Raw genomic sequence first — 13519 nt, forward strand, 5'->3', positions numbered from 1 at the left:
AATAGGATAGAGAATATGGGTGTCAGATTTGGAAGGCGTAAAACTGGAGTGTGGCCTGATCCTAACAGCTCATTCATCCTCGTCTTTCAACCCTCAGCTCAAATGTCCCCTCTTTGGGAAGCCTTTCTTGACCTCCCCAGGTAAGATTAAGTATTTCCTCTTCTGATCTCTCTCAGTCCCACACATGTACCCCGATCAAGGTCTTTAGGCACTGCTGTGATTCTTTGATGATTTGATTAGGCTATTCCTTTTCTGAGACCATCAGATTTTAAAATTCCTTTCCTTTTATTTCTTCATTTCCCACCTCAGTCCCCGGCATATAATATTTGTGTAATACAGGTTTGGACAAAATAAATTCTTAGAGTTGGCCAAATCAAAGGTGAGTTTAAAAAGTTTAAACAAAGTAATGTTTTTATTCTCTTTACCATTTCACCTTCATTAGCTCTTTTAATGGTGAGGATGCCTTGTGTTTAACACACATTCCTTATATGTCAAGTACTGTGCCAAGAGCTTAGATGATTGTTATGAGTACAGTAACTTTTAGGCCCCTTTTATTGATGAAGAAACTAAGGCTCAGAACTAATATAACTTGTTCGAGGTAATAGGAAATGAGTGGCAGAGTTGGAATTTGAATTGAGTTTGTTTACTCCAAGAGCCTCAGACCTCAATCCACTACAGCTGTATGTGTGTGCATATATGTTTACCTATGCATATATGTGTATATTTGTGTGTGTGTGGGTGTCTGTGTGTGTGGTGTGTAATGCTGCTAATGCCTCAGCTTGATATGGAAAAAGTCTTTATATTTTTAGGTTCTTTGTCTATCTCACATGAGAATATCTCTTAGGACAATGTCTTAAATGCATAAGATAAAAATACAAAGAAAACCAGTATTACTGAGATAGTATCAATATATAAAAACAAACTTGTGACTTAGTAACAGATGTGCCTTTACTAAGTTAATGAATGTGATCTAGCAGTAGGTATAATTATGGTCATTTCAGTGCAGGGATGAGTATAAATCGTAGGATGAGGATCTATCTCAGCTGTAATGTGATATAAAAATAACTGCTTTCCATTGGTATCAAAGGCATAGGGGCTGCTAAACTTCTAGGGCGTTTGTCTTTATTCATAGTAGAAAGAAATGCTAAATTTCAGTTATAGGTTAGGGATAAAAAATGCAATACTTATCCTAATTTAAGTTCCCTGACACCCTCAATTCTATCTACAGATCCTAGGTTAAAAGCCTCTCCTCTATTCACTAACAAGATTTCAAAACATCTCTGTCTTATACTTCCTCTAAAATAAGAAGCCCCCAGATGCTGACCTCTCCCCACATTAGCGTCAGATCCTCTTAACAAGGAGACTGGCTGGCTGAGCCAGGGTTGGGGTGGGGAAAACCCGTGTGCCGTGGTAGGAGGGGTGGCTCTCCTTCAGGAAGAGAGCAGAGCTGGGATCTACTTTCCCTTCACCTCTTTCAGCCAGCAGATTGCACGGGTCAGTCACCTCAATGATCAGCCTCATGAATCAGTACCTAGAAACACCACTGAGTCATACAGCCCAAATAGATGCTCTCTTCTAAGGGCAGGTTTCTTATGAGGTCATTAGTCAGCCAAGAGCCCTTCCCCTATGCTCCTGCCCTTTGGTGTCCCTGACATCAGTACTATGAAAAATACAACCTAAATGTTCAGCTGCCTCTGAAAACATATGCTGAGCAAAGACAACTGGTCTACCACCGTATCGCTGTAGGAAGGCTGAGGCACCACTGGCTGCTGGTGGGACCTAAGAGCTGCCAATAGTCTCCCTTGCCTCAGCCTCCTTTTCACTCAGTGCCACTAGTGGTTTCTTCCCAAAGGCCCTGTTTAAAATGTGACAACTGGGAGAACTACCACACTCATTCTACTGTTATACTGTAGGGATGACCAGAGTTGAGATGTGGCTCTGAAGGTGTGTGTCCTGGAAAATCTGAGGGTGGTTGGAAAAGGAAGGAGAGGTATGTGTGTGTGTTGGGGAGGGGAGAGGTCAAGGAACACAAAGACTCACAGAACACTGACATTATTTGGCCTGTCTCCTGCCTTATGAAAAATAAATTCTACCAGACTCAAGTTTACTTGGCAGGGATCAAAGCTTTCCTATTCATTGTCATGTATTCAGCACTTAGCACAGTGGCTGGCACATAACAGATGCTAAATAAATATTTGCTATATAAAGAAATGAGTGACTGTTGCCCTATCTTATAAGCAAGACATTGGAGGGAAAGACCAGTATTGGAGCAGGGGAGGGCTGCTATGGAAAGGGTAGCGACCAAACGCCCAAGACAAATTGTGTCTATTCTCATGATTTGCAATGTGATGTGGCCTGAGTATATTTATGGCTAGATCCAAGTTTAACTACAAAGAGAAGGTCCTGCAGTCTGAGAGCTTAGAAGCCCCATGTGATGTAGGTAAACTGAATTTGGTCTTCCACATTCCAATACTTAATAACCTATGGGATTTTTGCATCATGCTGATGAGAGGGGATACCCATAACAGCAGGAGGAAATGTTTATCAAGGGTATATTACGTATCCAGGCACTTTGTGCGCTTTACCTCATTAAACTATTGTTTAAATGTAAAACTACAGTTAGCTATCTTTCTCAAATGAGGAACCAGAGGTCCAGAGAGGATCAGTAACTTGGCGAAGTTTGCAGACCTGGCAAATTGAAGAGCTGCAGGTCACATCTAGATCTTTGTGCTTGCAAATGTTGTGTGTTTAATGGCTCCTCGAAGTGGCTTCTGGACCTTGTGGCCAAAGCTAAGTTCACAGCCAAAATGTCCACCTGAACTTCTGGGTTTCAAGGTATGAGGTTGACACAAAACTGGGATACTCTAGGGGTGGAAGTGACAGAATACAGCAGACACTCTTTTCTCCTTCATTCATAAAAGATGCTGTGAGTCAATGTATCTTGGTTGTAGCACCACTCATGTAAATGTAAGTTTGTAAATTTCAGATACGCCTTTTCTTATATAAATTTCAGATATGCCATTTTTTTCTTTGTAAATTTCAGATATGCCATTTCTCCCTGTCCCATTTGTGACATGAAGGGGTTGAATGAGCAGATAACAAGATTCTGCTCAGCTCTTTTAGACAATGGCTCATTAGCCTTTGTCTCCAAAGATAAATTTTACAAAGGATTCAATCTTTTTTAAACAGGAGGAGGAGACAAAATCTATACACAAAGCATGTGGATTTGAAACAGTCACCTTGAGTTGGACACTGGCACTTCTTTGTCCTTCAGTAGAGTTACTTGCCAAATGGAGCCTTTGTTTCTTCTCCCTTAGCAATTATATTTCCTTTTAAAGCATGTCCTGGTGGGGGCCCAGGCCATGTTTGGCTTGGTCGTGATTTATATATTATTGGGTAGGCCACGGGCCAGGCTGACCAGACATATAGAAATGCACATGTCAAGGCCAACCTTATCCCCAGGCCAGAGTTTCCTGAAAGCTTTGGGACAAGGTCTCTAGAATTATTTTTAGAGTATTAGGATAATATGTATTATTCTTTAAAAGGGCTCTCTACTAGTGTTTTGCTGGGAGATGTCCATTAGCCTTCTGGAAAACCAGGAGAAATCAAGAAAGTCTTTATTCTATATCTGAGAAATGGCTCTGATTTGGTGTAGGTGACAGTATACTCCTGGTGGTGACCAAGAGATATCAAAGAGATGCAGACGCCTAGCAACATTTTGCAAATCTTGGGAAGCTTCTGAACCAGACTATCAATGAGTTCAGTGGGCTGGAAGAAATTGATCTGTGTATGAAAGTCACAGTAATAATCATAGTCCCTCCTCACCAGATTTCTGCTTTCTATGAACGCCGTCTGTTTCTTGTGGAGTGAAAAGAACTGAAGTTTTGGAGTCAGAGAGGCCTGAGTTTGAGTTCTGAATCTGTCATTACGTGACCTTAGGCAAGTCATTTTAAACTGTTAGTCTTAACTTACTCATGTGTAAAAAAGGACACTAATATTTTTGCATGGTAGTCCTTGAAGCTAAAGAGCTAACACACAAGAAAATGTCAATCATCTCTGGACCCTTAGAGATGTCTTTCCTTCCTCTCTTTTGCCTAGCCCCAAACTTGCCTGTCCTAACAGAGAACAAGTCTGTTGGGAGGCAAGAATCCAAATAGATAATAAAAGTAAGAACAGACTCCTTTCTCTTTTCTGAGAAAAAAATGTAAAAGGGTTTGCTTCTCATACAAAAGAGCAGATATGAGACAAGGAGTTGATTTGGGAGTTTCACAAAGCACTGTAATTGATTTATCACTTCCGTTTTTGTGAAAACACAATTTCTGCATCAAATATACAGGATTAGATACTAAATTTGTGTTTCAGTCACTAAAGGAGCCTTGGTGGACATAGGAGACTCAACTTCATATACAACTCTTTCTATAAAAGTTTTATAGAGAACATTTTCTAGAGCTTTTGCAGATCTATGCTATTGCTATATGTAAACGTCCAACAATGGTTTGGGACACACCAACTGTTCCATGTGGATTTAAGGAAATGTTGTGATCTTGAAGGAGTCCTGCAAAAGTGGCTGGTGGCCCTGCACCTGGTGAGACAGTAGCAGCTGCTGGGCAAATCCTCTTCCTGTTATCAAATGGTAGGGGATATGAGGATATTTCTAAACGAAGGCTCTTCAAGAGCAACAGCTGTCTCTTTGTTTTGGATGTCCTGAAAAGCTGCTCCACAATTCCGCTTTCAGTGGAACGAGGTTTTAAGCCTATTTTGCCATAATCATTTGTTATTTGGGAGATGGTCTGGTGTAAAGGAAAGGTCAGTGGGCTGCAGGCAGAAGGAACCCTGGTTCTCATCCAAATTCTGCCACTTCCTAGGAAAGGTGACCTGTCCAAAGTCACCCAGTGAGTAAACGCCTGCAGTTATTATAATGACTCACGCCCCTGCCAGAAATCTGTTCTTAAAATAAAGATTTAAATGGTGTTGGATGAATGGTTGGGAGATAAGAGCTCTCAAGGTCTGTTACTTATCATGGCAAATCTCCACTTTATGAGACACAAACTATTTTGAATGTGCAAGCTAAAAAGAAAGGACGATTTGCCTTCCTAAAGTCAAATTAAAAACTTCTCCTGGAGCCCTCTCAGCTCTAGTGAGTCGCGAGAGGAACTATTCCCTTACTTCTCTACTCTTTACCTTTTCCTCTTGGGAAGTGGCCTGCGTAAGGGCGGAAGGAAAGACACACACAAAAGCCTGTGTGCAGCCCCTCCTTCCTGGTCCCCAGCCTTTGCCGAATTCAGCCTATTCTTTTTTCATCCTTGTCACCGTTGGTCAGTTAGCATGAAGAGAGGATCAAACCAAGCATCCTCAGAGGGGAATGCCAAAGTCATTTTTCCACTTTCCAACTCGTAGGAGTGTTGGTAAGCTCTGAGCAAATTCCTAGCCTTGGAGCTGAGATGCTTAGATGAAAGCCTGAAGAGAATCTGATGAAGCTCTTTCCCGCCTCCCACTACCACAGTGGCAGATACATTGGTGAAAGTCAACTGTCAGCCCCCAACTCCACATAGTCAGACACACCTGCAGGTTAGGACAAAAATCTGCAATTTACAAAGTAATGGTTTCAGCATCTGTTTTTAGAAAGCCTTTAAAAGGGACTTGGATAATTTATTTCTGTTCTTAAAAAATAAGGCTCTATTATGGCAAAAAAGTTGCTTATACACCTATGGGCATGTCTCCAGTGTCTTGGCTATTAACGTCTTTAAGCGACAGTTTAATATGTTTTTAAGATTGAGAGAGCCAACGACAATTCTCGAGGAGCTGTGTTTACATTGGATCAGCTCACCCGGGTGATGTGCCAGTAGCTTGGCACACTGCAGGAAGTGGAGGTGAAAGCAGGAAAGGCTGAGTACAGAGGGAAGGCCTAGCCTGAAGGACAGGAAAGCCAAGAGGGATGTGATGTAGAGAGGCATGGAGAGAGACATCCAGGTGGACCTGGCAATGGACTTAGAAGTACCATCATTTAATGCCCCTTGGGCATTGTGTTGAGGGGTGAGAATTTCTAATTGGATCCCTGTGGAGCCAGCCCACTGGTGACTGCACAGTCAACTATGAACAGGCTCCTAGCTCTCTTTTTTCTAATCCCTTCTAAATTCCTACAGATGGCTACTTGACAGTCAAGGGGTCTGTATTCTTGCAGAGCCTAATAGGCTTCAGTACATTTTCTCTGCAACTTCTGATAAGGAGCTTGATCCCTCTGGGCCTCAGTCTCCTTATCTAAAAAGTAAGGCGCTCCAAGTCCCCTTCGAAGCCCAACATTATATAACTCCAAAGTGAAATGCTCAATAACTAGCAATCCATGTTCAGAAGGAAAGACTGTTCCATGTAAGCAGATTTTGCATCCGTTGGGTGAGAATGAAGGTAACAGCATTTGGTCATTGTCTTAGCTTGTCAAAGCTGAGCAATGGCTTAGGTTCAGCTGAATGAAAGTTGGGTGCTCTTCAGATGGGGCAGTTATAAATAAAAGTGTCCTTCATTCACCAAAGATTCCTTTCAGCATCCATGCACCCACTGAAATGTACCATCACCACCAAGGACTCCCATGGCTAACTTTGAGCGCTCATATGCTGAGCCTTTTGTGTACATCATCTCACTTAATTATCACAGCCACCTTGGGAGGTAGATGCTGTTACTGTTTCTTCAACTTTCAAATGAGGTGAGGATACAGACTCAAAGTTAATTAGCTTGCCCAAGAGCACACAGCTAGTAAGTGGGGGAGCTGGGACTTAAACCAGATCTGAAGCCAAAGCCTGCACTAATAACTTGCATCCTTAATAAACAAGAACAAATCCATAGTCGAGATTGGTTTCACCCAGAAAAATGGCATTTGGCCTTCAAGGCCCTTTGTTACCAAGAAATGTTGGTGATTTCACCATTCTCAGGGAACTGTCTGTGCTAGGAAACCTTCTGTTTCCTAATAGAAAAAAAAAAGATGGTTCAAGAACAGCCAGTGGAAGCATTTTACTTAGAAAGAAAGAGAGAAGTTAGGGAACTTGTAAGCTCTGCCATAATGTATGTATGTGGCCCCTAGTGAGTCTCTTTCCCCAGCCTGTCTGGGGTTGGTTAGATGACCTTTAAGTCTACTCCAGTTTTTAGATTTTATGTTCTCTGCCGAAGATCTTTTTATGACTTTTCAGTTGGTGGGGATTCCCGCCCCAACCCCCTTGGGGGTAGGGAAATGGAAACAGCCTGTATTCCATTTTAAACCATTTCTCATTTTGTAAATAGGCCCCTTGTAGCTCTAAGAGTCTATGAAATTGTTTCAAAATGTCTAAGTGCGATTATGCATCCTGAAGCCAAATGTTATAAACCTCCCCCCTCCCAACTGCTGCAGATTTAAAAAATAAATATGCAGTAAAAGCTTTTCAGCGTGTTGCTGATACCACGTAGTACTTAATCACTTCTGTGACATTCAGTTCAGCAAGGGGAGCTTCTCGGCTCTCTTCCCTCCCCTCCACATTTTGAGTTGAAGGCCTCGGTTAACCTACAAAATGGTGATCTTCCCCCTGATTGTTGCAGTCCCAAGAGGTAAAAAAATATCTGCCCTTTCATCTCTACCCACCACATTCTTTCTCTAAGCCTGTAATTGGATCTAAATGGAAAACAAACCCTTTGCAGGCCAAGGAAGTTGGCACTAGGGGGTGACAAGAAGGAGAACATGTTCCACCTCTAATCAGGATAATCACACTCCCCTATGCAAAGGAAAATAAAAACAAGGCTTCCTCCAAGTGGCAACACAGGACTGCGGTGAGGAGGAGTCGTCTCCATATACCTCATCTCACCTCATACAGTAACTATCAACAAGCTTATATTAAACATACTCAGAATCATTTCACTTTCCAGAGGACAATGGAACTCTGCCACATTTAGCCGTGAACTATTCTGTGTCTGAACTTGGGGAGGCAGTTCAGATACACAAATATCAATGCTACAAGTTAAAAAATAATGCATAAAATGAAGCCTATGCAAACAGTGTGGTCTTAGCTGGACAGATATTCTCATGACTCACTCATAGGTTTTTGAGTCCTGCTGTGTGGCATGGTGTGCTATGTTCGAACAGGGATGAACAAGACAGGTTTGCCCTCAAAGAGTCCAGAAAAATGTATAGAGAAATAAGAGCATTGCATGCATAACTCACTACTAGGTAGCAATTAATAGGTATCTTCTAAGAGTATAAAGTGCTATGGTAATTTCTGTAGGAGGGGAAATGACTTGATTCTGCAAATAGCTTGGCAAATGCAATGAGGCAAGATACATTCCAGAGAAATGCCCAGATTCAATGTGACTTGGTACACACATTTAGAAGGATCCACTGGACTCTGTGACAGGGTCTGGGCAGATTGTCTATAGAGGAGCACAGCTATAAATTAGACAGTGAATGCTGTGCCTCTAAGTGGCTGTTTGTGTCTTTACTTTGATTCTCACAGTCTTTTTTTTCCCCCCTCTCATTCTACCCTGAAGGTTAATGGCAGATGTTTAAGGAAGACTTTGCCCTGCAAGACTAAATCCTGTGAAATCAGAGTTTAACAATTACTGCTTTGGGAAATTAACTCACAGTGTCAATATCCCTGCTACCACGGCCATGAGGGAGGTTAGGCCTATCATCCCCACATCAGAGACAAGGAAACTGAGGCTCAGAAAAGTGACTTGGTGAATAATGTGCAGTTAAAAAGTGGCAGGGACTGAGTCTGGATGCCTAGGGCTTGCCTTACAGTCAGCTGCCAGTTAGAACCAACTCTCTGTGACCCCGGGCCTCAGTTTCCTGATCTGTAAAGCCTAGGTTGTCTCTCTGTTCCCTTCCCGTTCACATGTTCTCTAAGTCTCCAGCCTGTGCCTTCTCCTAGCTGCATTCAGGTAAGCAACAAATGGTATTGGAGCTATAGGCACAGCCGCAGGCTCCTGTGCAGGAGTTTACCTGTGACCTTCTGGGCTCCGGGCCAGCCCTTCTTGAAAGGGAAACGTGCAGACCCTGGGGACAGAAATCAGTTCCCTTATGCTGGAACTGCTGCCACTGCCAACATCACCAACTAAAGAAACCGTGTGTGTGTGTGTGTGTGTGTGTGTGTGTGTGTGTGTATTGGGGGAAACACACAAAACACTGGGATAATAGCAAAAGGGAAACTGTGAGTAAATATTACATGCTCTCAACCCTTACTTCAGCCACCTGAGGACAGGGAGTGACGAAGCGAGGGGTTTTTCCTTTACAGACCATAAGATTTTATATATATATAATATATTATATATATTATATATATATAAAAAACCTTAATTAAATTTTAACTAGCATCACCAAAGACATAAGACCCTTTGCAAATATTTTACACAACATTGAGTTTGGGGTGTGTGTGCCTGTTAGCTCAAACATGTATTCCCAACTATTTGTTTTCTATGCAGTTTTGGAATTTAAAGAGTTCCCTTCTCATTACCTTTTGGGAAGTTTCCGCGAACAGATGGCAAGGGGAAACAAGAAAAAGTAAGAATCTGGGTAAATACAAACAGCTTTCCACTCACCTTTTTAACTCCTGGGTTGAGGTCCTTAGCCACCTTTGCCATCCTCTTCTAGGGTGGTGGAACAGCGCCTGGCTTCTCAGGCAGAGGCGCGAGGGCGCGCAGCGGGGACAGCGGCGGCTGAATGGCCAAGTTCGCGGGCCTGGGAGGGAGCTCTGCGCGCAGCTAGGCGCAGCTGGGCCGCTTTAATTGGAGAGCGGGACTCCCTCTAAAACCTCGCCAGCCACTCCGCGCCGGCGCTCGCGCGAGGACAGCCAATCCCAGCGCGAGGCTGTCCCCCTCCCTCCGGGAGGTCTCTACACTGTGGCAGCGAGCGGAGCTGAGCGCCGGCTGCCCTGACGTCAGCATGGCCGCGGCCCCTGACAGCCCAGCTCGCTTCTATCCCTCGAGCGGCAGGAATCCGTCCCCACGCCCTTTTCCTTTAAAGGGCAACGGGCCGAAGGTGGGGCGGGCGGCGCGGCTCCCGCGATCCATTCAGGTCAAAAGGGAGAGTGATCAAACAGGAGAGCCGAGGTATTTTTAGTGAGCTGGATCCAGAAATAAATGCTGAGCTGTGCTCCCCTTCCCACCCTTTCTGCCTGGTCGTAGGGGGCGCGGGGAGGGCCGCGGGAGGAGGTGTTTTGCAGGAGCTGGCTAACTTTTCCCAAACCTGGGCGAGTTCTCCAATATCCAGAGAGGAGAAAAGACTCCAGCGAGTTATGATTTTTTTAAACTTAACGTTTGTAAAGTATTAAACTGCTTCCTTATAACTTGCTTTAACATAAATCCTTCCTATTCCACGAGCAAGAAATCACTGTCCTGATCTTAGAGATGCTCCTATGGACATACTGTCTTGTTGTATGCTCATATTATCTCAGATATTATTATTATTATGACTGCAAGACGATAGATGAGGAAATAATCAGAGAGAATAACTGGTCCACAGCTGAATTATTGAGCAAGGCTTTAACCTGAGAGACTGAGAGTAATAGAGAGAGAGCTTATGGGGGCGTGGCGGGGGTGGGGGCGGGCACAGGATTGTAAACTATAAACTAGGAAGTTAGTAATTTTTAGATAAATGGGGTCATGCAGGCCTGGACAAACAAGATTCCATCTGAGTTCACAAATTCATGGAATGTGGAGTCCTTGCAACACATAACATAATTACTCTTATAAGACAGAATTGGCCAGCTTCCTCTCTCTGCCATGTTGTTTGCCTATAAAGCCACATCTCTGCTGAGCCGGTTCCACAGACTTGGATTCCCAGAGGCATTTCCCCCCTGCCCTGACAGAGGATTAAACACAAGCCCTTTTTATCCTAGAGAGAATACTGCTGTCTCTGTTGTGAGGTATTCTGCCTGTAACCCGTCTTTGCAGTGCCCCCTGCCAGAAAAACCAGGGCTCCTGTGGGCTAAAATAAAGCTCGGTTGCACAGAGACTGAAGAGTGATCCCAAAGTACACCATTCGGGAGGGATTTGGTGAGAAGGGGAGGCTGCAGTTCCCATTGTGGGGCTGTCTCTTGCTGGAGGCTTTTTCCTCTTGAAAGCCTCCTCCAATTTAGTTCTTATCATCATCTCCAGTCATCCCAAATCTCGGCCAGGGATCCTGAATTGTGACTTTTTATTACACATTCCTGGAAAGGGCTTTCTATTTGTGGCCTGTCTTTTCCAAGATGAGGGATGACCTATTTCTTTTTTCACAGATTTTTGCTGTAATTGATTTTTGCCTTGTTTGCTCCCAGCTATGTCCTCAAGCACCTAGCATGTGGTATAGGCACAGTACACATTTGGCAAATGAATAGAGGTTGGGTTCTGGCTTTTATATATTTTTTATTGATGTGTAATGATTGTATATGTGGTATTTTGATACATGCTTACAATGTGTAATGATCAAATCAGGGTATTTAGGATTTCCATCACCTTGAACATTTATAATTTCTTTGTACTGGGAACATGTCAAATCACTTTTAGCTTTTCTTTTTTTTTTTTTTGAGACAGAGTCTCACACTGTTGCCCAGGCTGGAGTGCAGTGGCGCGATCTCGGCTCACTGTGACCTCTGCCTCCCAGGTTCAAGCGAGTCTCCCACCTCGGCTTCCCAAGAAGCTGGGACTACAGGCATGAGCCACCATACCTGGCTCATTTTTGTATTTTTAGTAGAGACAGAGTTTCACCCTGTTGGCCGGCTGGTCTTGAACTCCTGACCTCAAGTGATCCTCCTACCTTGGCATCCCAAAGTGCTGGAATTACAGGAGTGAGCCACTGCACCTAGCCTCTTTTAGCTATTTTGAAGTATACAATTCATTGTTGTTAACTATAGTCACCCTACTGTGCTATTGAATACTAGACTTTTTCTTGCTATCAGACTGTGTTTGTTCCCATTAACCAACCTCTCTTCATCCCCTCACACCCCAGCCCACCATTTCCCAACCTCTGGTAACCTTCTTCTACTCTCTACCTCCATGCAGTAAGCAGGCAAGCCAAGAATAGGGAGAGATGGCGCAACGGCACACCTGGCCTGGTTTGTCCAAACTTCCAAGGTGGGCTGCATGTTAAACCAGTATGTAAATAAACAGTGGCCAACAGAAGCCTGGCCTGGGAGAGGAGGTTTCCACATGAATAGTCCTTTCAGTAGCAAATCCTTGGAACAATAGTGCTAAATCAGGATGTCATGCCAGAAGCCTTTATATTTTAGAGCTATGGGAACAGAAGCCAGGAATATAACAAAGGCAAGCTTTATCCCTTTCAAACCGGCAAAAGCCTGCCCCGTGAAGTCATTTCCCCCTCCCTTCCCAGCCACCCTCCTTGCCCCATCTTGAAAAATCATTGTTCCATGAAATAATACTAATTTTATTAACTTTAACACTATTTATTAATAGCTCCAACCACAAGAGTCTCTCCCCCTCCTTATTTTTACCTTTGGCTCCAGGTACAATTAAGGAGGCAGATATTGCAGCTGTTTCTCAGAATTTCTCAGAACATGAGTGTCAGGAGCTGCTGCTTGGGGTGGCTCATTCCCTGCTTTCTGGAAAAATACCTGCTGTAGGCAGAGAGGGGATCCCTGCTCTCTGCTAGAAGTTGCTGTCTCCCCAGCTAAGGATTCTGACTTTGACACTTTAAACCTTACACTTGACCCTCTTGTTCCAGGGGACCTATATTCAGAGACTTAACCGGACACCTGGACAGACCATTACAACTTGGGACTTTTCAGGAGAATGAGGGAAATATAGTTATTGCACCTGAGCCTCACTCCAGCTCTGAGGTCCTCTTCACTTCTCTTTCGAAGAAGATTTGATATCTTTTCCAAGTTGAAAGAGTAGAGATCTAATTTCTCCAAGGGTCATTGCTTTTTGACACGGGATTATTAGAAGCATTCATTCATCTATCAAGGAGTTTTGGGATACTTGCCATAAGCCAAGCCCTCTGATAGGTGCTGGAAACATCAAGGTAAATAAAAGAGTTCTTCTCCTTGGAGAACATATTGGTCTAATAACTACTTCTGGGGCTCCCTGGTTGACAGAGCCCTAATCTTACTTGAACTCCAAGACAACTAGTCTCAGAGAAAACAGAAATCCCAAACAGTCCCAGGGCTGTATCAGAGGTCATACAGCTGGCAAGTGGCAGAGCTGAAATTTAAATTCAGAGTTTTTAACTTCAGATTGCACCCTTTCACCTATACTGCACTGCTTCCATAATGATTGCAGATGGTTGATTATAAGCAAAACAGGAAGCACTTGGATTAAGATGCTGCTGTTGTTGTCATCATTATCACTGGGCTTGTCCTAACTGGGATTTTTGACTCTGAGTCTTGTATTCTTTTTACCATTCATGAACAAATTAATTAAAGAAACAAATATTGAATTGGGAAATACTATGGATTAGGCCCTGAGCTGAGGATGCAACAGTGAATAAGACAGGAAATGTCCCTCCCCTCATATAGCTTCTATTCTAATGTGTGTAGGGGAGACAGGCATTAAACAAGTGGATAGATAT

General features: G+C 43.4%; 1 protein-coding gene across 1 annotated transcript in view; it reads right to left on the reverse strand.

Moving 5' to 3' along the window:
* Positions 1-10488, reverse strand: part of LMCD1 (LIM and cysteine rich domains 1) — a 67303-nt gene extending 56815 nt beyond the window's left edge. The window contains exon 1 of the mRNA XM_002813488.4: positions 9553-10488. Within this exon, the coding sequence (XP_002813534.3) occupies positions 9553-9594 (42 nt within the window). The 5' untranslated portion in view covers positions 9595-10488. The remainder of the gene's footprint in view (positions 1-9552) is intronic.
* Positions 10489-13519: the final 3031 nt, after the last annotated feature.

The sequence above is a fragment of the Pongo abelii genome, chromosome 2 (genome assembly GCF_028885655.2).
Source record: "Pongo abelii isolate AG06213 chromosome 2, NHGRI_mPonAbe1-v2.0_pri, whole genome shotgun sequence".
Lineage (NCBI taxonomy): Eukaryota > Metazoa > Chordata > Mammalia > Primates > Hominidae > Pongo > Pongo abelii.